Raw genomic sequence first — 25,662 nt, 5'->3', positions numbered from 1 at the left:
CCTCGTTCCGTTCTCGTTCAAAATGCCGTTTTTGAGTAAGTTGTTGGCGCAATCCTTTAACCTCCTCCCCAGATAATACACCGAGGCATGTTCTTCTGGCAAACATATTTTGCTTCTGTGCCATGTTGATATTTTCGCCCTTTCCTCTTCCATTCCGAAGATTTTCCTTTTTAGTTCTTTTATCTCCCCCCAGTTGCTCCGTTCCCTTTCTCTCGTCTTTAGGCTCTCCTCGAGCGCTTCTCTGTAAAAAGCCATGGTTTCCCTGATTTCTTCGGCTCTCTCCCTGTGCAGTTGTGCGAAAAGGTTTCTTATTTTTACTTTGGAGTTTTCCCACCTTTCGCTTGGATCCAATCCTCTCCAGCTTTCCTCCCATCGCTGGATGTTTTCTTTCAGTATGGCTCTGGTGTCTTTCTCATATAGCAGCTCGACGTTCATCCTCCACTCCTTTTTCCTTGGCTGATGCCTCGTCCTGCTTTGGGATCCATCGACCGATATAATAACTGCGCAGTGGTCGGAGCATGCCACTGGAAGAACCGCATAGGAGGATATATGGGTTTTCAAGTCGTAGGATGCGTAAAAGCGGTCCTGCCTTGTTGCCCATTTGTCGCCGTAGATGGTGTACGGAAGGTTATCTTTTGTGCTTGTTAATCTGTTTGCGTCAGTGGCTCTGAGGTTTTTAACTATCGATTTTAGGGGACCACACAGTGGGTATTTTGCTCCTCCTCCATCGTTGTTTTGGCTATCTTTCTCGTCTATGATTGCGTTAAAATCACCCCCTAACAGTGCCATTCCTTGGAAGTCGCTCAGCAGGGGCAGGAGGTCCCGCGAGTAAAATTCCCTCCTCTCCTGAAGTTTCCTGGTGCCGGCCGGGCCGTACACATTTATTATCCTTATCCCAAGGATCGTCATGGCCATCGCCCTCCCGGATGGTAGCATTGTCATTTTTTCTCCGGTGATGTTTCTTTTTAACATGATCGCAGTGCCTCTTTCCCGCTCTTGGTTGTTTATATAGATCTCCGCCGGGCCCGTTTCCCAATGTACACTCACCATGACCTCTTGCAATAGTAGGATGTCCAGGTCTTCTCTTTTAAATAGGTCGAATACTTTTTCTATTCTGTTTTTACTTGTAACCCCACATACATTAAGCGTGCCTATTCTCAATTTTGGGTTCAATGTGTAATTCATTGGGATTCCGGATTCGGGGTTCCCATTTGCTTCCCCTTATCATTCCCTGTATTTTTTGCATCCCTTTTCCATTTGGCTTCCTTCATATATGCGTACCTCACCGCTATCTCCTGGAGTCCGACGCTTAGGCTGTTCTTTCCTTTGTCCTTCTTCTTCGTCTTCTGTCTCTGCTCGGTCGTTTCCGCCTTGCCCCCTCTCCCGGATCTCCTCGGGGCCTCGTCCTGGTCCCCGGTGTCGCTGCTCCCGTTGTCCTTGGCGTCGGAGTCCTCGCTCTCGTCCCCGCCGAGCCCAAACTTCCTCCCGCTGTCATCCTCGCCACCACCGCGCTTCCGACGTCCCTCCACCTCCCTCCAGGGGTGACCGCTGGTCGACGCGTTGTCCTCCGGGTCTTCTTCCCTCCTCCGCTCCTCAGCCTCTTCCTCATGCTGTTTGCCCTCCCCTTCGCGTAACGTCACAGATAACCCTTTCCCGAGACCCTTGTCGCTAAAAGGGGTTACCATGTCTAGATTTCTTCCTATTTGCTTCTCTTGCGCCATGACCAATTTCTTGTCTTCCCCCGCAAGCCGTCGATCACCGCCCTCGATTGAATCGGGTTCTCCGGTTTCTTTTGATTCTTCTTCTACTGCTACGGCCATTTTGATTCCTCCCCCATTATTCCCCTCTTGAATCTTACTCTGATCTGCACAGGGATCACACCTTTCCTCCCTCGTGATGGTTGATCTCTCCGTTTCCTTTCCACGGGCTACGTCTATCGATATCCTTTTCCCCCGCCCTCTCGTGTTCGACCCTTTCCTCCTCTTTCTCCCGTTTCCCGCTCCCTCGGCAATAGCGTCGTTTCCGGCGACGTCTTCCTCGCTCGACGTTCCTGGGTGGTAGGTTGGTCCTTCCTTCTCCCTGCGTTTCTCTACCCTCATCCTTGGGTTGACCTCCTCCTCCTGCTCCAAGGGAATCTCCTCCACTCCTCGGTCCTCTTCCATTCTCGTCGGCAGCACCGCCTCCTCTTCTGCCGCTTGCTTTTTCCCCCTCAGTGCGTCGGCGTACGCCGTGATTGTGGTTGGCATTGTGGCCGTTGGCAATTTCCACCACTCTCGAGTCAACTATTTTAGCAATATCAAGCCCGCAAACACTTGCAACGACGCGACACGACGTCTATTTTCTTGCCCACGGCTTGCATACATCGGGCCGTCCACGACCATACTATATGATGGCGGGAGACGGAGGTAATTTGCCATCTCAAAACGAACTTTGGATAAATGTGGAAGAGATACGGGTTACTACAGCACCAATGCATTGCCCCAAGAGAGCTGGTCGCATCTAGATGAAATGGAATGGTGTCAAAAGGGAACATACCAATTCAAAATCACGCATGCAATGTCTGGCATTGCAAAATAAATTATTTGAAAAAAATTTAAAACATCAGAGAATGCCTCAAAATACGTTCGTTTCGGAAAAAAAATATTGAAAGCCAAAGGCACCCGGTGTTCCCAGGCGGTCACCCATCCAAGTACTATCCGGGCCCGATGCTGCTTAACTTCGGTGATCGGACGAGAACCGGTGTATTCAGCGTGGTATGGCCGTTGGCAATTTCCACCACTCTCGAGTCAACTATTTTAGCAATATCAAGCCCGCAAACACTTGCAACGACGCGACACGACGTCTATTTTCTTGCCCACGGCTTGCATACATCGGGCCGTCCACGACCATACTATATGATGGCGGGAGACGGAGGTAATTTGCCATCTCAAAACGAACTTTTGATAAATGTGGAAGAGATACGGGTTACTACAGCACCAATGCATTGCCCCAAGAGAGCTGGTCGCATCTAGATGAAATGGAATGGTGTCAAAAGGGAACATACCAATTCAAAATCACGCATGCAATGTCTGGCATTGCAAAATAAATTATTTGAAAAAAATTTAAAACATCAGAGAATGCCTCAAAATACGTTCGTTTCGGAAAAAAAATATTGAAAGCCAACGGCACCCGGTGTTCCCAGGCGGTCACCCATCCAAGTACTATCCGGGCCCGATGCTGCTTAACTTCGGTGATCGGACGAGAACCGGTGTATTCAGCGTGGTATGGCCGTTGGCAATTTCCACCACTCTCGAGTCAACTATTTTAGCAATATCAAGCCCGCAAACACTTGCAACGACGCGACACGACGTCTATTTTCTTGCCCACGGCTTGCATACATCGGGCCGTCCACGACCATACTATATGATGGCGGGAGACGGAGGTAATTTGCCATCTCAAAACGAACTTTGGATAAATGTGGAAGAGATACGGGTTACTACAGCACCAATGCATTGCCCCAAGAGAGCTGGTCGCATCTAGATGAAATGGAATGGTGTTAAAAGGGAACATACCAATTCAAAATCACGCATGCAATGTCTGGCATTGCAAAATAAATTATTTGAAAAAAATTTAAAACATCAGAGAATGCCTCAAAATACGTTCGTTTCGGAAAAAAAATATTGAAAGCCAACGGCACCCGGTGTTCCCAGGCGGTCACCCATCCAAGTACTATCCGGGCCCGATGCTGCTTAACTTCGGTGATCGGACGAGAACCGGTGTATTCAGCGTGGTATGGCCGTTGGCAATTTCCACCACTCTCGAGTCAACTATTTTAGCAATATCAAGCCCGCAAACACTTGCAACGACGCGACACGACGTCTATTTTCTTGCCCACGGCTTGCATACATCGGGCCGTCCACGACCATACTATATGATGGCGGGAGACGGAGGTAATTTGCCATCTCAAAACGAACTTTGGATAAATGTGGAAGAGATACGGGTTACTACAGCACCAATGCATTGCCCCAAGAGAGCTGGTCGCATCTAGATGAAATGGAATGGTGTCAAAAGGGAACATACCAATTCAAAATCACGCATGCAATGTCTGGCATTGCAAAATAAATTATTTGAAAAAAATTAAAAACATCAGAGAATGCCTCAAAATACGTTCGTTTCGGAAAAAAAATATTGAAAGCCAACGGCACCCGGTGTTCCCAGGCGGTCACCCATCCAAGTACTATCCGGGCCCGATGCTGCTTAACTTCGGTGATCGGACGAGAACCGGTGTATTCAGCGTGGTATGGCCGTTGGCATTTTCCACCACTCTCGAGTCAACTATTTTAGCAATATCAAGCCCGCAAACACTTGCAACGACGCGACACGACGTCTATTTTCTTGCCCACGGCTTGCATACATCGGGCCGTCCACGACCATACTATATGATGGCGGGAGACGGAGGTAATTTGCCATCTCAAAACGAACTTTGGATAAATGTGGAAGAAATACGGGTTACTACAGCACCAATGCATTGCCCCAAGAGAGCTGGTCGCATCTAGATGAAATGGAATGGTGTCAAAAGGGAACATACCAATTCAAAATCACGCATGCAATGTCTGGCATTGCAAAATAAATTATTTGAAAAAAATTAAAAACATCAGAGAATGCCTCAAAATACGTTCGTTTCGGAAAAAAAATATTGAAAGCCAACGGCACCCGGTGTTCCCAGGCGGTCACCCATCCAAGTACTATCCGGGCCCGATGCTGCTTAACTTCGGTGATCGGACGAGAACCGGTGTATTCAGCGTGGTATGGCCGTTGGCAATTTCCACCACTCTCGAGTCAACTATTTTAGCAATATCAAGCCCGCAAACACTTGCAACGACGCGACACGACGTCTATTTTCTTGCCCACGGCTTGCATACATCGGGCCGTCCACGACCATACTATATGATGGCGGGAGACGGAGGTAATTTGCCATCTCAAAACGAACTTTGGATAAATGTGGAAGAGATACGGGTTACTACAGCACCAATGCATTGCCCCAAGAGAGCTGGTCGCATCTAGATGAAATGGAATGGTGTCAAAAGGGAACATACCAATTCAAAATCACGCATGCAATGTCTGGCATTGCAAAATAAATTATTTGAAAAAAATTAAAAACATCAGAGAATGCCTCAAAATACGTTCGTTTCGGAAAAAAAATATTAAAGCCAACGGCACCCGGTGTTCCCAGGCGGTCACCCATCCAAGTACTATCCGAGCCCGATGCTGCTTAACTTCGGTGATCGGACGAGAACCGGTGTATTCAGCGTGGTATGGCCGTTGGCAATTTCCACCACTCTCGAGTCAACTATTTTAGCAATATCAAGCCCGCAAACACTTGCAACGACGCGACACGACGTCTATTTTCTTGCCCACGGCTTGCATACATCGGGCCGTCCACGACCATACTATATGATGGCGGGAGACGGAGGTAATTTGCCATCTCAAAACGAACTTTGGATAAATGTGGAAGAGATACGGGTTACTACAGCACCAATGCATTGCCCCAAGAGAGCTGGTCGCATCTAGATGAAATGGAATGGTGTCAAAAGGGAACATACCAATTCAAAATCACGCATGCAATGTCGGGCATTGCAAAATAAATTATTTGAAAAAAATTAAAAACATCAGAGAATGCCTCAAAATACGTTCGTTTCGGAAAAAAAATATTGAAAGCCAACGGCACCCGGTGTTCCCAGGCGGTCACCCATCCAAGTACTATCCGGGCCCGATGCTGCTTAACTTCGGTGATCGGACGAGAACCGGTGTATTCAGCGTGGTATTTTTTTTTTTTTATTGCATGTATTTCCATTCACAGACATAGTTATTTAACACCATGTGCACCATCTTAAGCGTGCATAAGACCACAGATTGAACATTTTCACAATTGAACAATTCTAAACAAAGGATGATATAAGTATGAACCACTTATGAACTATAAGCATTCGGAAAGTGTTCACCGTCACATAACTTAGGGAACATTTTCCTTACTTGAATTAACAATACAAGATCCTTTATAGGGAACAAAATGATTACAATGAAATCAAGCCAATTATAAATAGTCAAATTTTTTTTAAACATCCCCTTTGCGTCTTTTTTTCACAGTTAAACATTAATGATACATTGTTTACATTATTATCTGCTCTTATTTATTGAACGTATTCCCTTTATTCACATACTTGTTATCGGTAATATATTTCCTTGCATACATGACAGTTTACATTGAGTCCAAGACCAATTTTCTTTAAACTTGTTATTCTTTCATGACTTCTTTTTTTACCATTTGTTCTACTTTCTTCCAATATGGCTGTAATCGGCCCGGTAGGTTTTTGCTCTCTTTTTTCACTTGTTCCCACCAACTTTCTATATCTATTTTAACCCACTTGTGTACCGTAAGAAGGTGCTGTCCAATCAGCCAGCACATTGTTTCCATTTTCACGCGGGGAAAGATGTTGAAATCCAGAATCATCATATTCCTATTTCCTATCTCCTTTTCTCCAAAGGTGTTTAATTCTCTAAATGTTCTTTTTATTAGGCACCACCTCCTCCTTGAGATGGTGCATTCGAACACCCTGTGGTCTTGTGTGTCGGCTTTGTCACAGTATTCGCATTCGTTCCTGCTTGTTAGATACATGTTTTGTTTCACTTGCTGGGTGGTCACTATATAGTTTGCGAATAGGAATAGGACGCTCTTTGTCCTTAGGGTCATGGCTATTTCGTTGATGTTCTTCCACACTCTCTTCCAATTTACCGATAGGATGTGCTTTTCGATGTTGATTCGGTGGTTGTCGTCGCTTCTGAGTTGTCGGTAAAGGCACTTGGTGGTGGCTGTCACTCCTCTCGGCATCTTTTCTACTAAGTCCTTAACTTTCCTGATAGTTTTCATCAGCAGTCTATCCTGCCCTGGTGCACCCCATGCCGCCTTTAGCAGATCTTTTGAATGTTGACAGTCGTCGGATAGGATGTTTATTACTGTCTTTGCATAGAGTGCCAGGGCTTTGTCCCGCACGTCGATCAGCCCTAGGCCCCCCTTCCCCTTGGGTAGACAGGCCTGGCTCTTTGCTACTCTTAGCAAATGCCCTCCCCAAAGGTATTGCGTTGCTATTTTCGTCAATAGAGCCCCATGTTTTTCTGGCAACGGGAAAATCAGTGCGGCGTACCATGCCTTGGATAATAACAATGCGTTTATCGCAAGGACTTTCTGATGTATGTTTAGGTCCCTGTCTCTCAATTGCGCTAATGTTCCTTTTATCATTCTCGTTGCCTTTTCCCATACTGCGTTTGTCGTCTCCGTGGAAGTCCTACTCCATGGAATGCCCAGAATGTCCATCGAGGTCACCTCTTTCCATTCACTGGTCGCGGTGAAGTCGGCGTCTTTTATTGTCAAGGCCTTTGTCTTTTCCATGTTTACTTTTTGCCCGCTTTCCTCCTCATATTCCTTTAATGATTTCCCTATTACATGAATTTCCGCTTGATCTTGGGCGAAGATCGTTACGTCGTCCGCATAAGCCACCGCGGACACTTTTCCGTTCCCCGCCGGGATTCCTTTAATGTTTCTGCGAAGACTATGTAGCAGGGGCTCCAGTGATATAGAGAACAGAAGCATCGAAAGCGGACAGCCTTGTCTGATTGATCTTCTCACGGGGAACGACTTTGTTTCGGCCCCCGCGCTCAATTTTACTTTCGACGTGATGTTGTTCGTGAACATTTTTATTGTATTCAAAAACTTTTCGGGGAATCCCATCCTCTTTAATGTGTTCAATACGTGGTTTATGTTCACCCTGTCGAAAGCCTTCTCAATATCTACCGCTACCAGTTTAAGGCCCGCGCCCTGCCTGCTCTCGTGGCTCGCGATTGCGTCTCTGATCGTTGTCAGCGCCGTTACAATGTTCCTCCCCTTTCCTACTATGTGTTGGTCTGGCCCGATTATCTTTTCCACGGCTTCGTTGAGTCTGGTTTTAACGATTTTAGCTACTACCTTGTAATCGGCGTTGAGGAGGGTGATGGGTCTGTAGTCATTTAGGCTCCTTGGCTCTTTTCTTTTCGGCACTAGGACAATTTTCCCCTCTCTTTGGGTCGTGGTGAGGGTGCCATTTTGGAGGATGTTCTCTATCGCTGGAATGATTAAATCCTTCAGCTCTTCCCAGAATTCTACGTAGAATTCAAAAGGGATACCGTCGGTACCCGGGGACCTCCCCTTGGGGAGCCATCTCATAGCATCCTCGCACTCCTCCCTTGGGATTCTTTCCGCCATCCTCTCTGCCACCTCCACTGGCAGTTGGGGGAGTGGCGTGAGATTTTCTGTCTCTTCCTTGAGTGATGTGTCCTCCCCAGAAAGGAGAGTCTCAAAATGGTGGCATACATGCTCTATGATTTCTCTCTCTTCTTTTAACCTCGTTCCGTTCTCGTTCAAAATGCCGTTTTTGAGTAAGTTGTTGGCGCAATCCTTTAACCTCCTCCCCAGATAATACACCGAGGCATGTTCTTCTGGCAAACATATTTTGCTTCTGTGCCATGTTGATATTTTCGCCCTTTCCTCTTCCATTCCGAAGATTTTCCTTTTTAGTTCTTTTATCTCCCCCCAGTTGCTCCGTTCCCTTTCTCTCGTCTTTAGGCTCTCCTCGAGCGCTTCTCTGTAAAAAGCCATGGTTTCCCTGATTTCTTCGGCTCTCTCCCTGTGCAGTTGTGCGAAAAGGTTTCTTATTTTTACTTTGGAGTTTTCCCACCTTTCGCTTGGATCCAATCCTCTCCAGCTTTCCTCCCATCGCTGGATGTTTTCTTTCAGTATGGCTCTGGTGTCTTTCTCATATAGCAGCTCGACGTTCATCCTCCACTCCTTTTTCCTTGGCTGATGCCTCGTCCTGCTTTGGGATCCATCGACCGATATAATAACTGCGCAGTGGTCGGAGCATGCCACTGGAAGAACCGCATAGGAGGATATGGCCGTTGGCAATTTCCACCACTCTCGAGTCAACTATTTTAGCAATATCAAGCCCGCAAACACTTGCAACGACGCGACACGACGTCTATTTTCTTGCCCACGGCTTGCATACATCGGGCCGTCCACGACCATACTATATGATGGCGGGAGACGGAGGTAATTTGCCATCTCAAAACGAACTTTGGATAAATGTGGAAGAGATACGGGTTACTACAGCACCAATGCATTGCCCCAAGAGAGCTGGTCGCATCTAGATGAAATGGAATGGTGTCAAAAGGGAACATACCAATTCAAAATCACGCATGCAATGTCTGGCATTGCAAAATAAATTATTTGAAAAAAATTTAAAACATCAGAGAATGCCTCAAAATACGTTCGTTTCGGAAAAAAAATATTGAAAGCCAACGGCACCCGGTGTTCCCAGGCGGTCACCCATCCAAGTACTATCCGGGCCCGATGCTGCTTAACTTCGGTGATCGGACGAGAACCGGTGTATTCAGCGTGGTATGGCCGTTGGCAATTTCCACCACTCTCGAGTCAACTATTTTAGCAATATCAAGCCCGCAAACACTTGCAACGACGCGACACGACGTCTATTTTCTTGCCCACGGCTTGCATACATCGGGCCGTCCACGACCATACTATATGATGGCGGGAGACGGAGGTAATTTGCCATCTCAAAACGAACTTTGGATAAATGTGGAAGAGATACGGGTTAATACAGCACCAATGCATTGCCCCAAGAGAGCTGGTCGCATCTAGATGAAATGGAATGGTGTCAAAAGGGAACATACCAATTCAAAATCACGCATGCAATGTCTGGCATTGCAAAATAAATTATTTGAAAAAAATTAAAAACATCAGAGAATGCCTCAAAATACGTTCGTTTCGGAAAAAAAATATTGAAAGCCAACGGCACCCGGTGTTCCCAGGCGGTCACCCATCCAAGTACTATCCGGGCCCGATGCTGCTTAACTTCGGTGATCGGACGAGAACCGGTGTATTCAGCGTGGTATGGCCGTTGGCATTTTCCACCACTCTCGAGTCAACTATTTTAGCAATATCAAGCCCGCAAACACTTGCAACGACGCGACACGACGTCTATTTTCTTGCCCACGGCTTGCATACATCGGGCCGTCCACGACCATACTATATGATGGCGGGAGACGGAGGTAATTTGCCATCTCAAAACGAACTTTGGATAAATGTGGAAGAGATACGGGTTACTACAGCACCAATGCATTGCCCCAAGAGAGCTGGTCGCATCTAGATGAAATGGAATGGTGTCAAAAGGGAACATACCAATTCAAAATCACGCATGCAATGTCTGGCATTGCAAAATAAATTATTTGAAAAAAATTAAAAACATCAGAGAATGCCTCAAAATACGTTCGTTTCGGAAAAAAAATATTGAAAGCCAACGGCACCCGGTGTTCCCAGGCGGTCACCCATCCAAGTACTATCCGGGCCCGATGCTGCTTAACTTCGGTGATCGGACGAGAACCGGTGTATTCAGCGTGGTATGGCCGTTGGCAATTTCCACCACTCTCGAGTCAACTATTTTAGCAATATCAAGCCCGCAAACACTTGCAACGACGCGACACGACGTCTATTTTCTTGCCCACGGCTTGCATACATCGGGCCGTCCACGACCATACTATATGATGGCGGGAGACGGAGGTAATTTGCCATCTCAAAACGAACTTTGGATAAATGTGGAAGAGATACGGGTTACTACAGCACCAATGCATTGCCCCAAGAGAGCTGGTCGCATCTAGATGAAATGGAATGGTGTCAAAAGGGAACATACCAATTCAAAATCACGCATGCAATGTCTGGCATTGCAAAATAAATTATTTGAAAAAAATTAAAAACATCAGAGAATGCCTCAAAATACGTTCGTTTCGGAAAAAAAATATTGAAAGCCAACGGCACCCGGTGTTCCCAGGCGGTCACCCATCCAAGTACTATCCGGGCCCGATGCTGCTTAACTTCGGTGATCGGACGAGAACCGGTGTATTCAGCGTGGTATGGCCGTTGGCAATTTCCACCACTCTCGAGTCAACTATTTTAGCAATATCAAGCCCGCAAACACTTGCAACGACGCGACACGACGTCTATTTTCTTGCCCACGGCTTGCATACATCGGGCCGTCCACGACCATACTATATGATGGCGGGAGACGGAGGTAATTTGCCATCTCAAAACGAACTTTGGATAAATGTGGAAGAGATACGGGTTACTACAGCACCAATGCATTGCCCCAAGAGAGCTGGTCGCATCTAGATGAAATGGAATGGTGTCAAAAGGGAACATACCAATTCAAAATCACGCATGCAATGTCGGGCATTGCAAAATAAATTATTTGAAAAAAATTAAAAACATCAGAGAATGCCTCAAAATACGTTCGTTTCGGAAAAAAAATATTGAAAGCCAACGGCACCCGGTGTTCCCAGGCGGTCACCCATCCAAGTACTATCCGGGCCCGATGCTGCTTAACTTCGGTGATCGGACGAGAACCGGTGTATTCAGCGTGGTATTTTTTTTTTTTTTTTTTTTTTTTATTGCATGTATTTCCATTCACAGACATAGTTATTTAACACCATGTGCACCATCTTAAGCGTGCATAAGACCACAGATTGAACATTTTCACAATTGAACAATTCTAAACAAAGGATGATATAAGTATGAACCACTTATGAACTATAAGCATTCGGAAAGTGTTCACCGTCACATAACTTAGGGAACATTTTCCTTACTTGAATTAACAATACAAGATCCTTTATAGGGAACAAAATGATTACAATGAAATCAAGCCAATTATAAATAGTCAAATTTTTTTTTAAACATCCCCTTTGCGTCTTTTTTTCACAGTTAAACATTAATGATACATTGTTTACATTATTATCTGCTCTTATTTATTGAACGTATTCCCTTTATTCACATACTTGTTATCGGTAATATATTTCCTTGCATACATGACAGTTTACATTGAGTCCAAGACCAATTTTCTTTAAACTTGTTATTCTTTCATGACTTCTTTTTTTACCATTTGTTCTACTTTCTTCCAATATGGCTGTAATCGGCCCGGTAGGTTTTTGCTCTCTTTTTTCACTTGTTCCCACCAACTTTCTATATCTATTTTAACCCACTTGTGTACCGTAAGAAGGTGCTGTCCAATCAGCCAGCACATTGTTTCCATTTTCACGCGGGGAAAGATGTTGAAATCCAGAATCATCATATTCCTATTTCCTATCTCCTTTTCTCCAAAGGTGTTTAATTCTCTAAATGTTCTTTTTATTAGGCACCACCTCCTCCTTGAGATGGTGCATTCGAACACCCTGTGGTCTTGTGTGTCGGCTTTGTCACAGTATTCGCATTCGTTCCTGCTTGTTAGATACATGTTTTGTTTCACTTGCTGGGTGGTCACTATATAGTTTGCGAATAGGAATAGGACGCTCTTTGTCCTTAGGGTCATGGCTATTTCGTTGATGTTCTTCCACACTCTCTTCCAATTTACCGATAGGATGTGCTTTTCGATGTTGATTCGGTGGTTGTCGTCGCTTCTGAGTTGTCGGTAAAGGCACTTGGTGGTGGCTGTCACTCCTCTCGGCATCTTTTCTACTAAGTCCTTAACTTTCCTGATAGTTTTCATCAGCAGTCTATCCTGCCCTGGTGCACCCCATGCCGCCTTTAGCAGATCTTTTGAATGTTGACAGTCGTCGGATAGGATGTTTATTACTGTCTTTGCATAGAGTGCCAGGGCTTTGTCCCGCACGTCGATCAGCCCTAGGCCCCCCTTCCCCTTGGGTAGACAGGCCTGGCTCTTTGCTACTCTTAGCAAATGCCCTCCCCAAAGGTATTGCGTTGCTATTTTCGTCAATAGAGCCCCATGTTTTTCTGGCAACGGGAAAATCAGTGCGGCGTACCATGCCTTGGATAATAACAATGCGTTTATCGCAAGGACTTTCTGATGTATGTTTAGGTCCCTGTCTCTCAATTGCGCTAATGTTCCTTTTATCATTCTCGTTGCCTTTTCCCATACTGCGTTTGTCGTCTCCGTGGAAGTCCTACTCCATGGAATGCCCAGAATGTCCATCGAGGTCACCTCTTTCCATTCACTGGTCGCGGTGAAGTCGGCGTCTTTTATTGTCAAGGCCTTTGTCTTTTCCATGTTTACTTTTTGCCCGCTTTCCTCCTCATATTCCTTTAATGATTTCCCTATTACATGAATTTCCGCTTGATCTTGGGCGAAGATCGTTACGTCGTCCGCATAAGCCACCGCGGACACTTTTCCGTTCCCCGCCGGGATTCCTTTAATGTTTCTGCGAAGACTATGTAGCAGGGGCTCCAGTGATATAGAGAACAGAAGCATCGAAAGCGGACAGCCTTGTCTGATTGATCTTCTCACGGGGAACGACTTTGTTTCGGCCCCCGCGCTCAATTTTACTTTCGACGTGATGTTGTTCGTGAACATTTTTATTGTATTCAAAAACTTTTCGGGGAATCCCATCCTCTTTAATGTGTTCAATACGTGGTTTATGTTCACCCTGTCGAAAGCCTTCTCAATATCTACCGCTACCAGTTTAAGGCCCGCGCCCTGCCTGCTCTCGTGGCTCGCGATTGCGTCTCTGATCGTTGTCAGCGCCGTTACTATGGCCGTTGGCAATTTCCACCACTCTCGAGTCAACTATTTTAGCAATATCAAGCCCGCAAACACTTGCAACGACGCGACACGACGTCTATTTTCTTGCCCACGGCTTGCATACATCGGGCCGTCCACGACCATACTATATGATGGCGGGAGACGGAGGTAATTTGCCATCTCAAAACGAACTTTGGATAAATGTGGAAGAGATACGGGTTACTACAGCACCAATGCATTGCCCCAAGAGAGCTGGTCGCATCTAGATGAAATGGAATGGTGTCAAAAGGGAACATACCAATTCAAAATCACGCATGCAATGTCTGGCATTGCAAAATAAATTATTTGAAAAAAATTAAAAACATCAGAGAATGCCTCAAAATACGTTCGTTTCGGAAAAAAAATATTGAAAGCCAACGGCACCCGGTGTTCCCAGGCGGTCACCCATCCAAGTACTATCCGGGCCCGATGCTGCTTAACTTCGGTGATCGGACGAGAACCGGTGTATTCAGCGTGGTATGGCCGTTGGCAATTTCCACCACTCTCGAGTCAACTATTTTAGCAATATCAAGCCCGCAAACACTTGCAACGACGCGACACGACGTCTATTTTCTTGCCCACGGCTTGCATACATCGGGCCGTCCACGACCATACTATATGATGGCGGGAGACGGAGGTAATTTGCCATCTCAAAACGAACTTTGGATAAATGTGGAAGAGATACGGGTTACTACAGCACCAATGCATTGCCCCAAGAGAGCTGGTCGCATCTAGATGAAATGGAATGGTGTCAAAAGGGAACATACCAATTCAAAATCACGCATGCAATGTCTGGCATTGCAAAATAAATTATTTGAAAAAAATTTAAAACATCAGAGAATGCCTCAAAATACGTTCGTTTCGGAAAAAAAATATTGAAAGCCAACGGCACCCGGTGTTCCCAGGCGGTCACCCATCCAAGTACTATCCGGGCCCGATGCTGCTTAACTTCGGTGATCGGACGAGAACCGGTGTATTCAGCGTGGTATGGCCGTTGGCAATTTCCACCACTCTCGAGTCAACTATTTTAGCAATATCAAGCCCGCAAACACTTGCAACGACGCGACACGACGTCTATTTTCTTGCCCACGGCTTGCATACGTCGGGCCGTCCACGACCATACTATATGATGGCGGGAGACGGAGGTAATTTGCCATCTCAAAACGAACTTTGGATAAATGTGGAAGAGATACGGGTTACTACAGCACCAATGCATTGCCCCAAGAGAGCTGGTCGCATCTAGATGAAATGGAATGGTGTCAAAAGGGAACATACCAATTCAAAATCACGCATGCAATGTCTGGCATTGCAAAATAAATTATTTGAAAAAAATTAAAAACATCAGAGAATGCCTCAAAATACGTTCGTTTCGGAAAAAAAATATTGAAAGCCAACGGCACCCGGTGTTCCCAGGCGGTCACCCATCCAAGTACTATCCGGGCCCGATGCTGCTTAACTTCGGTGATCGGACGAGAACCGGTGAATTCAGCGTGGTATGGCCGTTGGCAATTTCCACCACTCTCGAGTCAACTATTTTAGCAATATCAAGCCCGCAAACACTTGCAACGACGCGACACGACGTCTATTTTCTTGCCCACGGCTTGCATACATCGGGCCGTCCACGACCATACTATATGATGGCGGGAGACGGAGGTAATTTGCCATCTCAAAACGAACTTTGGATAAATGTGGAAGAGATACGGGTTACTACAGCACCAATGCATTGCCCCAAGAGAGCTGGTCGCATCTAGATGAAATGGAATGGTGTCAAAAGGGAACATACCAATTCAAAATCACGCATGCAATGTCTGGCATTGCAAAATAAATTATTTGAAAAAAATTAAAAACATCAGAGAATGCCTCAAAATACGTTCGTTTCGGAAAAAAAATATTGAAAGCCAACGGCACCCGGTGTTCCCAGGCGGTCACCCATCCAAGTACTATCCGGGCCCGATGCTGCTTAACTTCGGTGATCGGACGAGAACCGGTGTATTCAGCGTGGTATGGCCGTTGGCAATTTCCACCACTCTCGAGTCAACTATTTTAGCAATATCAAGCCCGCAAACACTTGCAACGACGCGACACGACGTCTATTTTCTTGCCCACGGCTTGCATACATCGGGCCGTCCACGACCATACTATATGATGGCGGGAGACGGAGGTAATTTGCCATCTCAAAACGAACTTTGGATAAATGTGGAAGAGATACGGGTTACTACAGCACCAATGCATTGCCCCAAGAGAGCTGGTCGCATCTAGATGAAATGGAATGGTGTCAAAAGGGAACATACCAATTCAAAATCACGCATGCAATGTCTGGCATTGCAAAATAAATTATTTGAAAAAAATTAAAAACATCAGAGAATGCCTCAAAATACGTTCGTTTCGGAAAAAAAATATTGAAAGCCAACGGCACCCGGTGTTCCCAGGCGGTCACCCATCCAAGTACTATCCGGGCCCGATGCTGCTTAACTTCGGTGATCGGACGAGAACCGGTGTATTCAGCGTGGTATGGCCGTTGGCAATTTCCACCACTCTCGAGTCAACTATTTTAGCAATATCAAGCCCGCAAACACTTGCAACGACGCGACACGACGTCTATTTTCTTGCCCACGGCTTGCATACATCGGGCCGTCCACGACCATACTATATGATGGCGGGAGACGGAGGTAATTTGCCATCTCAAAACGAACTTTGGATAAATGTGGAAGAGATACGGGTTACTACAGCACCAATGCATTGCCCCAAGAGAGCTGGTCGCATCTAGATGAAATGGAATGGTGTCAAAAGGGAACATACCAATTCAAAATCACGCATGCAATGTCTGGCATTGCAAAATAAATTATTTGAAAAAAATTAAAAACATCAGAGAATGCCTCAAAATACGTTCGTTTCGGAAAAAAAATATTGAAAGCCAACGGCACCCGGTGTTCCCAGGCGGTCACCCATCCAAGTACTATCCGGGCCCGATGCTGCTTAACTTCGGTGATCGGACGAGAACCGGTGTATTCAGCGTGGTATGGCCGTTGGCATTTTCCACCACTCTCGAGTCAACTATTTTAGCAATATCAAGCCCGCAAACACTTGCAACGACGCGACACGACGTCTATTTTCTTGCCCACGGCTTGCATACATCGGGCCGTCCACGACCATACTATATGATGGCGGGAGACGGAGGTAATTTGCCATCTCAAAACGAACTTTGGATAAATGTGGAAGAGATACGGGTTACTACAGCACCAATGCATTGCCCCAAGAGAGCTGGTCGCATCTAGATGAAATGGAATGGTGTCAAAAGGGAACATACCAATTCAAAATCACGCATGCAATGTCTGGCATTGCAAAATAAATTATTTGAAAAAAATTAAAAACATCAGAGAATGCCTCAAAATACGTTCGTTTCGGAAAAAAAATATTGAAAGCCAACGGCACCCGGTGTTCCCAGGCGGTCACCCATCCAAGTACTATCCGGGCCCGATGCTGCTTAACTTCGGTGATCGGACGAGAACCGGTGTATTCAGCGTGGTATGGCCGTTGGCAATTTCCACCACTCTCGAGTCAACTATTTTAGCAATATCAAGCCCGCAAACACTTGCAACGACGCGACACGACGTCTATTTTCTTGCCCACGGCTTGCATACGTCGGGCCGTCCACGACCATACTATATGATGGCGGGAGACGGAGGTAATTTGCCATCTCAAAACGAACTTTGGATAAATGTGGAAGAGATACGGGTTACTACAGCACCAATGCATTGCCCCAAGAGAGCTGGTCGCATCTAGATGAAATGGAATGGTGTCAAAAGGGAACATACCAATTCAAAATCACGCATGCAATGTCTGGCATTGCAAAATAAATTATTTGAAAAAAATTAAAAACATCAGAGAATGCCTCAAAATACGTTCGTTTCGGAAAAAAAATATTGAAAGCCAACGGCACCCGGTGTTCCCAGGCGGTCACCCATCCAAGTACTATCCGGGCCCGATGCTGCTTAACTTCGGTGATCGGACGAGAACCGGTGAATTCAGCGTGGTATGGCCGTTGGCAATTTCCACCACTCTCGAGTCAACTATTTTAGCAATATCAAGCCCGCAAACACTTGCAACGACGCGACACGACGTCTATTTTCTTGCCCACGGCTTGCATACATCGGGCCGTCCACGACCATACTATATGATGGCGGGAGACGGAGGTAATTTGCCATCTCAAAACGAACTTTGGATAAATGTGGAAGAGATACGGGTTACTACAGCACCAATGCATTGCCCCAAGAGAGCTGGTCGCATCTAGATGAAATGGAATGGTGTCAAAAGGGAACATACCAATTCAAAATCACGCATGCAATGTCTGGCATTGCAAAATAAATTATTTGAAAAAAATTAAAAACATCAGAGAATGCCTCAAAATACGTTCGTTTCGGAAAAAAAATATTGAAAGCCAACGGCACCCGGTGTTCCCAGGCGGTCACCCATCCAAGTACTATCCGGGCCCGATGCTGCTTAACTTCGGTGATCGGACGAGAACCGGTGTATTCAGCGTGGTATGGCCGTTGGCAATTTCCACCACTCTCGAGTCAACTATTTTAGCAATATCAAGCCCGCAAACACTTGCAACGACGCGACACGACGTCTATTTTCTTGCCCACGGCTTGCATACATCGGGCCGTCCACGACCATACTATATGATGGCGGGAGACGGAGGTAATTTGCCATCTCAAAACGAACTTTGGATAAATGTGGAAGAGATACGGGTTACTACAGCACCAATGCATTGCCCCAAGAGAGCTGGTCGCATCTAGATGAAATGGAATGGTGTCAAAAGGGAACATACCAATTCAAAATCACGCATGCAATGTCTGGCATTGCAAAATAAATTATTTGAAAAAAATTTAAAACATCAGAGAATGCCTCAAAATACGTTCGTTTCGGAAAAAAAATATTGAAAGCCAACGGCACCCGGTGTTCCCAGGCGGTCACCCATCCAAGTACTATCCGGGCCCGATGCTGCTTAACTTCGGTGATCGGACGAGAACCGGTGTATTCAGCGTGGTATGGCCGTTGGCAATTTCCACCACTCTCGAGTCAACTATTTTAGCAATATCAAGCCCGCAAACACTTGCAACGACGCGACACGACGTCTATTTTCTTGCCCACGGCTTGCATACATCGGGCCGTCCACGACCATACTATATGATGGCGGGAGACGGAGGTAATTTGCCATCTCAAAACGAACTTTGGATAAATGTGGAAGAGATACGGGTTACTACAGCACCAATGCATTGCCCCAAGAGAGCTGGTCGCATCTAGATGAAATGGAATGGTGTCAAAAGGGAACATACCAATTCAAAATCACGCATGCAATGTCTGGCATTGCAAAATAAATTATTTGAAAAAAATTAAAAACATCAGAGAATGCCTCAAAATACGTTCGTTTCGGAAAAAAAATATTGAAAGCCAACGGCACCCGGTGTTCCCAGGCGGTCACCCATCCAAGTACTATCCGGGCCCGATGCTGCTTAACTTCGGTGATCGGACGAGAACCGGTGTATTCAGCGTGGTATGGCCGTTGGCATTTTCCACCACTCTCGAGTCAACTATTTTAGCAATATCAAGCCCGCAAACACTTGCAACGACGCGACACGACGTCTATTTTCTTGCCCACGGCTTGCATACATCGGGCCGTCCACGACCATACTATATGATGGCGGGAGACGGAGGTAATTTGCCATCTCAAAACGAACTTTGGATAAATGTGGAAGAGATACGGGTTACTACAGCACCAATACATTGCCCCAAGAGAGCTGGTCGCATCTAGATGAAATGGAATGGTGTCAAAAGGGAACATACCAATTCAAAATCACGCATGCAATGTCTGGCATTGCAAAATAAATTATTTGAAAAAAATTAAAAACATCAGAGAATGCCTCAAAATACGTTCGTTTCGGAAAAAAAATATTGAAAGCCAACGGCACCCGGTGTTCCCAGGCGGTCACCCATCCAAGTACTATCCGGGCCCGATGCTGCTTAACTTCGGTGATCGGACGAGAACCGGTGTATTCAGCGTGGTTTGGCCGTTGGCATTTTCCAACACTCTCGAGTCAACTATTTTAGCAATATCAAGCCCGCAAACACTTGCAACGACGCGACACGACGTCTATTTTCTTGCCCACGGCTTGCATACATCGGGCCGTCCACGACCATACTATATGATGGCGGGAGACGGAGGTAATTTGCCATCTCAAAACGAACTTTGGATAAATGTGGAAGAGATACGGGTTACTACAGCACCAATGCATTGCCCCAAGAGAGCTGGTCGCATCTAGATGAAATGGAATGGTGTCAAAAGGGAACATACCAATTCAAAATCACGCATGCAATGTCTGGCATTGCAAAATAAATTATTTGAAAAAAATTTAAAACATCAGAGAATGCCTCAAAATACGTTCGTTTCGGAAAAAAAATATTGAAAGCCAACGGCACCCGGTGTTCCCAGGCGGTCACCCATCCAAGTACTATCCGGGCCCGATGCTGCTTAACTTCGGTGATCGGACGAGAACCGGTGTATTCAGCGTGGTATTTTTTTTTTTTTTTTTTATTGCATGTATTTCCATTCACAGACATAGTTATTTAACACCATGTGCACCATCTTAAGCGTGCATAAGACCACAGATTGAACATTTTCACAATTGAACAATTCTAAACAAAGGATGATATAAGTATGAACCACTTATGAACTATAAGCATTCGGAAAGTGTTCACCGTCACATAACTTAGGGAACATTTTCCTTACTTGAATTAACAATACAAGATCCTTTATAGGGAACAAAATGATTACAATGAAATCAAGCCAATTATAAATAGTCAAATTTTTTTTAAACATCCCCTTTGCGTCTTTTTTTCACAGTTAAACATTAATGATACATTGTTTACATTATTATCTGCTCTTATTTATTGAACGTATTCCCTTTATTCACATACTTGTTATCGGTAATATATTTCCTTGCATACATGACAGTTTACATTGAGTCCAAGACCAATTTTCTTTAAACTTGTTATTCTTTCATGACTTCTTTTTTTACCATTTGTTCTACTTTCTTCCAATATGGCTGTAATCGGCCCGGTAGGTTTTTGCTCTCTTTTTTCACTTGTTCCCACCAACTTTCTATATCTATTTTAACCCACTTGTGTACCGTAAGAAGGTGCTGTCCAATCAGCCAGCACATTGTTTCCATTTTCACGCGGGGAAAGATGTTGAAATCCAGAATCATCATATTCCTATTTCCTATCTCCTTTTCTCCAAAGGTGTTTAATTCTCTAAATGTTCTTTTTATTAGGCACCACCTCCTCCTTGAGATGGTGCATTCGAACACCCTGTGGTCTTGTGTGTCGGCTTTGTCACAGTATTCGCATTCGTTCCTGCTTGTTAGATACATGTTTTGTTTCACTTGCTGGGTGGTCACTATATAGTTTGCGAATAGGAATAGGACGCTCTTTGTCCTTAGGGTCATGGCTATTTCGTTGATGTTCTTCCACACTCTCTTCCAATTTACCGATAGGATGTGCTTTTCGATGTTGATTCGGTGGTTGTCGTCGCTTCTGAGTTGTCGGTAAAGGCACTTGGTGGTGGCTGTCACTCCTCTCGGCATCTTTTCTACTAAGTCCTTAACTTTCCTGATAGTTTTCATCAGCAGTCTATCCTGCCCTGGTGCACCCCATGCCGCCTTTAGCAGATCTTTTGAATGTTGACAGTCGTCGGATAGGATGTTTATTACTGTCTTTGCATAGAGTGCCAGGGCTTTGTCCCGCACGTCGATCAGCCCTAGGCCCCCCTTCCCCTTGGGTAGACAGGCCTGGCTCTTTGCTACTCTTAGCAAATGCCCTCCCCAAAGGTATTGCGTTGCTATTTTCGTCAATAGAGCCCCATGTTTTTCTGGCAACGGGAAAATCAGTGCGGCGTACCATGCCTTGGATAATAACAATGCGTTTATCGCAAGGACTTTCTGATGTATGTTTAGGTCCCTGTCTCTCAATTGCGCTAATGTTCCTTTTATCATTCTCGTTGCCTTTTCCCATACTGCGTTTGTCGTCTCCGTGGAAGTCCTACTCCATGGAATGCCCAGAATGTCCATCGAGGTCACCTCTTTCCATTCACTGGTCGCGGTGAAGTCGGCGTCTTTTATTGTCAAGGCCTTTGTCTTTTCCATGTTTACTTTTTGCCCGCTTTCCTCCTCATATTCCTTTAATGATTTCCCTATTACATGAATTTCCGCTTGATCTTGGGCGAAGATCGTTACGTCGTCCGCATAAGCCACCGCGGACACTTTTCCGTTCCCCGCCGGGATTCCTTTAATGTTTCTGCGAAGACTATGTAGCAGGGGCTCCAGTGATATAGAGAACAGAAGCATCGAAAGCGGACAGCCTTGTCTGATTGATCTTCTCACGGGGAACGACTTTGTTTCGGCCCCCGCGCTCAATTTTACTTTCGACGTGATGTTGTTCGTGAACATTTTTATTGTATTCAAAAACTTTTCGGGGAATCCCATCCTCTTTAATGTGTTCAATACGTGGTTTATGTTCACCCTGTCGAAAGCCTTCTCAATATCTACCGCTACCAGTTTAAGGCCCGCGCCCTGCCTGCTCTCGTGGCTCGCGATTGCGTCTCTGATCGTTGTCAGCGCCGTTACAATGTTCCTCCCCTTTCCTACTATGTGTTGGTCTGGCCCGATTATCTTTTCCACGGCTTCGTTGAGTCTGGTTTTAACGATTTTAGCTACTACCTTGTAATCGGCGTTGAGGAGGGTGATGGGTCTGTAGTCATTTAGGCTCCTTGGCTCTTTTCTTTTCGGCACTAGGACAATTTTCCCCTCTCTTTGGGTCGTGGTGAGGGTGCCATTTTGGAGGATGTTCTCTATCGCTGGAATGATTAAATCCTTCAGCTCTTCCCAGAATTCTACGTAGAATTCAAAAGGGATACCGTCGGTACCCGGGGACCTCCCCTTGGGGAGCCATCTCATAGCATCCTCGCACTCCTCCCTTGTGATTCTTTCCGCCATCCTCTCTGCCACCTCCACTGGCAGTTGGGGGAGTGGCGTGAGATTTTCTGTCTCTTCCTTGAGTGATGTGTCCTCCCCAGAAAGGAGAGTCTCAAAATGGTGGCATACATGCTCTATGATTTCTCTCTCTTCTTTTAACCTCGTTCCGTTCTCGTTCAAAATGCCGTTTTTGAGTAAGTTGTTGGCGCAATCCTTTAACCTCCTCCCCAGATAATACACCGAGGCATGTTCTTCTGGCAAACATATTTTGCTTCTGTGCCATGTTGATATTTTCGCCCTTTCCTCTTCCATTCCGAAGATTTTCCTTTTTAGTTCTTTTATCTCCCCCCAGTTGCTCCGTTCCCTTTCTCTCGTCTTTAGGCTCTCCTCGAGCGCTTCTCTGTAAAAAGCCATGGTTTCCCTGATTTCTTCGGCTCTCTCCCTGTGCAGTTGTGCGAAAAGGTTTCTTATTTTTACTTTGGAGTTTTCCCACCTTTCGCTTGGATCCAATCCTCTCCAGCTTTCCTCCCATCGCTGGATGTTTTCTTTCAGTATGGCTCTGGTGTCTTTCTCATATAGCAGCTCGACGTTCATCCTCCACTCCTTTTTCCTTGGCTGATGCCTCGTCCTGCTTTGGGATCCATCGACCGATATAATAACTGCGCAGTGGTCGGAGCATGCCACTGGAAGAACCGCATAGGAGGATATATGGGTTTTCAAGTCGTAGGATGCGTAAAAGCGGTCCTGCCTTGTTGCCCATTTGTCGCCGTAGATGGTGTACGGAAGGTTATCTTTTGTGCTTGTTAATCTGTTTGCGTCAGTGGCTCTGAGGTTTTTAACTATCGATTTTAGGGGACCACACAGTGGGTATTTTGCTCCTCCTCCATCGTTGTTTTGGCTATCTTTCTCGTCTATGATTGCGTTAAAATCACCCCCTAACAGTGCCATTCCTTGGAAGTCGCTCAGCAGGGGCAGGAGGTCCCGCGAGTAAAATTCCCTCCTCTCCTGAAGTTTCCTGGTGCCGGCCGGGCCGTACACATTTATTATCCTTATCCCAAGGATCGTCATGGCCATCGCCCTCCCGGATGGTAGCATTGTCATTTTTTCTCCGGTGATGTTTCTTTTTAACATGATCGCAGTGCCTCTTTCCCGCTCTTGGTTGTTTATATAGATCTCCGCCGGGCCCGTTTCCCAATGTACACTCACCATGACCTCTTGCAATAGTAGGATGTCCAGGTCTTCTCTTTTAAATAGGTCGAATACTTTTTCTATTCTGTTTTTACTTGTAACCCCACATACATTAAGCGTGCCTATTCTCAATTTTGGGTTCAATGTGTAATTCATTGGGATTCCGGATTCGGGGTTCCCATTTGCTTCCCCTTATCATTCCCTGTATTTTTTGCATCCCTTTTCCATTTGGCTTCCTTCATATATGCGTACCTCACCGCTATCTCCTGGAGTCCGACGCTTAGGCTGTTCTTTCCTTTGTCCTTCTTCTTCGTCTTCTGTCTCTGCTCGGTCGTTTCCGCCTTGCCCCCTCTCCCGGATCTCCTCGGGGCCTCGTCCTGGTCCCCGGTGTCGCTGCTCCCGTTGTCCTTGGCGTCGGAGTCCTCGCTCTCGTCCCCGCCGAGCCCAAACTTCCTCCCGCTGTCATCCTCGCCACCACCGCGCTTCCGACGTCCCTCCACCTCCCTCCAGGGGTGACCGCTGGTCGACGCGTTGTCCTCCGGGTCTTCTTCCCTCCTCCGCTCCTCAGCCTCTTCCTCATGCTGTTTGCCCTCCCCTTCGCGTAACGTCACAGATAACCCTTTCCCGAGACCCTTGTCGCTAAAAGGGGTTACCATGTCTAGATTTCTTCCTATTTGCTTCTCTTGCGCCATGACCAATTTCTTGTCTTCCCCCGCAAGCCGTCGATCACCGCCCTCGATTGAATCGGGTTCTCCGGTTTCTTTTGATTCTTCTTCTACTGCTACGGCCATTTTGATTCCTCCCCCATTATTCCCCTCTTGAATCTTACTCTGATCTGCACAGGGATCACACCTTTCCTCCCTCGTGATGGTTGATCTCTCCGTTTCCTTTCCACGGGCTACGTCTATCGATATCCTTTTCCCCCGCCCTCTCGTGTTCGACCCTTTCCTCCTCTTTCTCCCGTTTCCCGCTCCCTCGGCAATAGCGTCGTTTCCGGCGACGTCTTCCTCGCTCGACGTTCCTGGGTGGTAGGTTGGTCCTTCCTTCTCCCTGCGTTTCTCTACCCTCATCCTTGGGTTGACCTCCTCCTCCTGCTCCAAGGGAATCTCCTCCACTCCTCGGTCCTCTTCCATTCTCGTCGGCAGCACCGCCTCCTCTTCTGCCGCTTGCTTTTTCCCCCTCAGTGCGTCGGCGTACGCCGTGATTGTGGTTGGCATTGTGCAATTCAATCGCAGATGGTTTGTGCTTCCGCATCTCGAGCACGTTTGCTGTTGTCCCTCGTAGTGTATGACCGCCCTGTGACCAGCTATCGGGATATATGACGGAATCGGGGACTTTAAATACATTTTCACATTCCGCGTTCCAGTGCTGATCGGGTATAGCCCAGGGCCTATCCATTTGTTTACCGCGTATGATACCACTCTTCCATATTTGCCTAATTCCGTCTCCACCTCGAATTTTGGGATTTCTGGGGGGAGCCCCACCACCTTAACAAAGCTTGCCCTGCTAGACGCTGACTCCAACGTCGCCGTTCCACGCTTTTCGGCTACTGATGGGAAGTCAACTGGCCCCCCTTTCGACCTCAAAAGATTTTCAACTAATTCTTCGTTTATAAGTTTCACATAAATGGATTTTCTTGTAATTCCAAATTGTATGGCCACTAAATCTTCCAACTTAAGCCCGAGCTCGACACCGATGAACCGATGGACCTCTAGGGCGGTAGCACTTTCTTTTAAGTCATTTAGACTTATTATTAGAGTTGCCTTCCTATCGTAAGGCATTTCGAATTGGCTGAC

At 46.1% G+C, this 25,662-nt stretch overlaps 1 protein-coding gene, 22 non-coding genes and 3 pseudogenes across 23 annotated transcripts; all 26 read right to left on the bottom strand.

The window, feature by feature from the left end:
• Positions 1-1,181: 1,181 nt before the first annotated feature.
• LOC139699011 (neurofilament medium polypeptide-like) lies at positions 1,182-2,246 on the bottom strand. The gene has a single exon (XM_071598007.1). The coding sequence runs from the start codon at positions 2,244-2,246 to the stop codon at positions 1,182-1,184; it is 1,065 nt and encodes a 354-aa protein (XP_071454108.1).
• A 402-nt stretch (positions 2,247-2,648) lies between these two features.
• LOC139699130 (5S ribosomal RNA) lies at positions 2,649-2,767 on the bottom strand. Its single transcript, XR_011703056.1, has one exon. It is a non-coding gene; the product is annotated as a 5S ribosomal RNA (ribosomal RNA).
• Positions 2,768-3,156: 389 nt separating this feature from the next.
• LOC139699407 (5S ribosomal RNA) lies at positions 3,157-3,275 on the bottom strand. The gene has a single exon (XR_011703290.1). It is a non-coding gene; the product is annotated as a 5S ribosomal RNA (ribosomal RNA).
• A 389-nt stretch (positions 3,276-3,664) lies between these two features.
• LOC139699406 (5S ribosomal RNA) lies at positions 3,665-3,783 on the bottom strand. Its single transcript, XR_011703289.1, has one exon. It is a non-coding gene; the product is annotated as a 5S ribosomal RNA (ribosomal RNA).
• A 389-nt stretch (positions 3,784-4,172) lies between these two features.
• LOC139699405 (5S ribosomal RNA) lies at positions 4,173-4,291 on the bottom strand. The gene has a single exon (XR_011703288.1). It is a non-coding gene; the product is annotated as a 5S ribosomal RNA (ribosomal RNA).
• Positions 4,292-4,680: 389 nt separating this feature from the next.
• On the bottom strand, positions 4,681-4,799 carry LOC139699404 (5S ribosomal RNA). Its single transcript, XR_011703287.1, has one exon. It is a non-coding gene; the product is annotated as a 5S ribosomal RNA (ribosomal RNA).
• Positions 4,800-5,187: 388 nt separating this feature from the next.
• LOC139699650 (5S ribosomal RNA) lies at positions 5,188-5,306 on the bottom strand. Its single transcript, XR_011703519.1, has one exon. It is a non-coding gene; the product is annotated as a 5S ribosomal RNA (ribosomal RNA).
• Positions 5,307-5,705: 399 nt separating this feature from the next.
• On the bottom strand, positions 5,706-5,804 carry LOC139699180 (5S ribosomal RNA; annotated as a pseudogene).
• Positions 5,805-9,361: 3,557 nt separating this feature from the next.
• Positions 9,362-9,480, bottom strand: LOC139699402 (5S ribosomal RNA). Its single transcript, XR_011703285.1, has one exon. It is a non-coding gene; the product is annotated as a 5S ribosomal RNA (ribosomal RNA).
• A 389-nt stretch (positions 9,481-9,869) lies between these two features.
• On the bottom strand, positions 9,870-9,988 carry LOC139699401 (5S ribosomal RNA). The gene has a single exon (XR_011703284.1). It is a non-coding gene; the product is annotated as a 5S ribosomal RNA (ribosomal RNA).
• Positions 9,989-10,377: 389 nt separating this feature from the next.
• Positions 10,378-10,496, bottom strand: LOC139699400 (5S ribosomal RNA). The gene has a single exon (XR_011703283.1). It is a non-coding gene; the product is annotated as a 5S ribosomal RNA (ribosomal RNA).
• A 389-nt stretch (positions 10,497-10,885) lies between these two features.
• Positions 10,886-11,004, bottom strand: LOC139699399 (5S ribosomal RNA). Its single transcript, XR_011703282.1, has one exon. It is a non-coding gene; the product is annotated as a 5S ribosomal RNA (ribosomal RNA).
• Positions 11,005-11,403: 399 nt separating this feature from the next.
• LOC139699178 (5S ribosomal RNA) lies at positions 11,404-11,502 on the bottom strand (annotated as a pseudogene).
• Positions 11,503-14,018: 2,516 nt separating this feature from the next.
• LOC139699398 (5S ribosomal RNA) lies at positions 14,019-14,137 on the bottom strand. The gene has a single exon (XR_011703281.1). It is a non-coding gene; the product is annotated as a 5S ribosomal RNA (ribosomal RNA).
• A 389-nt stretch (positions 14,138-14,526) lies between these two features.
• Positions 14,527-14,645, bottom strand: LOC139699397 (5S ribosomal RNA). The gene has a single exon (XR_011703280.1). It is a non-coding gene; the product is annotated as a 5S ribosomal RNA (ribosomal RNA).
• A 389-nt stretch (positions 14,646-15,034) lies between these two features.
• Positions 15,035-15,153, bottom strand: LOC139699617 (5S ribosomal RNA). Its single transcript, XR_011703489.1, has one exon. It is a non-coding gene; the product is annotated as a 5S ribosomal RNA (ribosomal RNA).
• A 389-nt stretch (positions 15,154-15,542) lies between these two features.
• Positions 15,543-15,661, bottom strand: LOC139699396 (5S ribosomal RNA). Its single transcript, XR_011703279.1, has one exon. It is a non-coding gene; the product is annotated as a 5S ribosomal RNA (ribosomal RNA).
• A 389-nt stretch (positions 15,662-16,050) lies between these two features.
• Positions 16,051-16,169, bottom strand: LOC139699394 (5S ribosomal RNA). Its single transcript, XR_011703278.1, has one exon. It is a non-coding gene; the product is annotated as a 5S ribosomal RNA (ribosomal RNA).
• Positions 16,170-16,558: 389 nt separating this feature from the next.
• Positions 16,559-16,677, bottom strand: LOC139699393 (5S ribosomal RNA). The gene has a single exon (XR_011703277.1). It is a non-coding gene; the product is annotated as a 5S ribosomal RNA (ribosomal RNA).
• Positions 16,678-17,066: 389 nt separating this feature from the next.
• LOC139699392 (5S ribosomal RNA) lies at positions 17,067-17,185 on the bottom strand. Its single transcript, XR_011703276.1, has one exon. It is a non-coding gene; the product is annotated as a 5S ribosomal RNA (ribosomal RNA).
• Positions 17,186-17,574: 389 nt separating this feature from the next.
• On the bottom strand, positions 17,575-17,693 carry LOC139699616 (5S ribosomal RNA). Its single transcript, XR_011703488.1, has one exon. It is a non-coding gene; the product is annotated as a 5S ribosomal RNA (ribosomal RNA).
• Positions 17,694-18,082: 389 nt separating this feature from the next.
• On the bottom strand, positions 18,083-18,201 carry LOC139699390 (5S ribosomal RNA). The gene has a single exon (XR_011703274.1). It is a non-coding gene; the product is annotated as a 5S ribosomal RNA (ribosomal RNA).
• A 389-nt stretch (positions 18,202-18,590) lies between these two features.
• Positions 18,591-18,709, bottom strand: LOC139699389 (5S ribosomal RNA). The gene has a single exon (XR_011703273.1). It is a non-coding gene; the product is annotated as a 5S ribosomal RNA (ribosomal RNA).
• Positions 18,710-19,098: 389 nt separating this feature from the next.
• On the bottom strand, positions 19,099-19,217 carry LOC139699388 (5S ribosomal RNA). The gene has a single exon (XR_011703272.1). It is a non-coding gene; the product is annotated as a 5S ribosomal RNA (ribosomal RNA).
• A 389-nt stretch (positions 19,218-19,606) lies between these two features.
• On the bottom strand, positions 19,607-19,725 carry LOC139699684 (5S ribosomal RNA). The gene has a single exon (XR_011703551.1). It is a non-coding gene; the product is annotated as a 5S ribosomal RNA (ribosomal RNA).
• A 399-nt stretch (positions 19,726-20,124) lies between these two features.
• Positions 20,125-20,223, bottom strand: LOC139699177 (5S ribosomal RNA; annotated as a pseudogene).
• Positions 20,224-25,662: the final 5,439 nt, after the last annotated feature.

The sequence above is a fragment of the Hetaerina americana genome, unplaced genomic scaffold (genome assembly GCF_022747635.1).
Source record: "Hetaerina americana unplaced genomic scaffold, ioHetAmer1.1.p SCAF_9, whole genome shotgun sequence".
NCBI lineage: Eukaryota > Metazoa > Arthropoda > Insecta > Odonata > Calopterygidae > Hetaerina > Hetaerina americana.
This window is presented reverse-complemented; position numbering and strand designations above follow the sequence as displayed.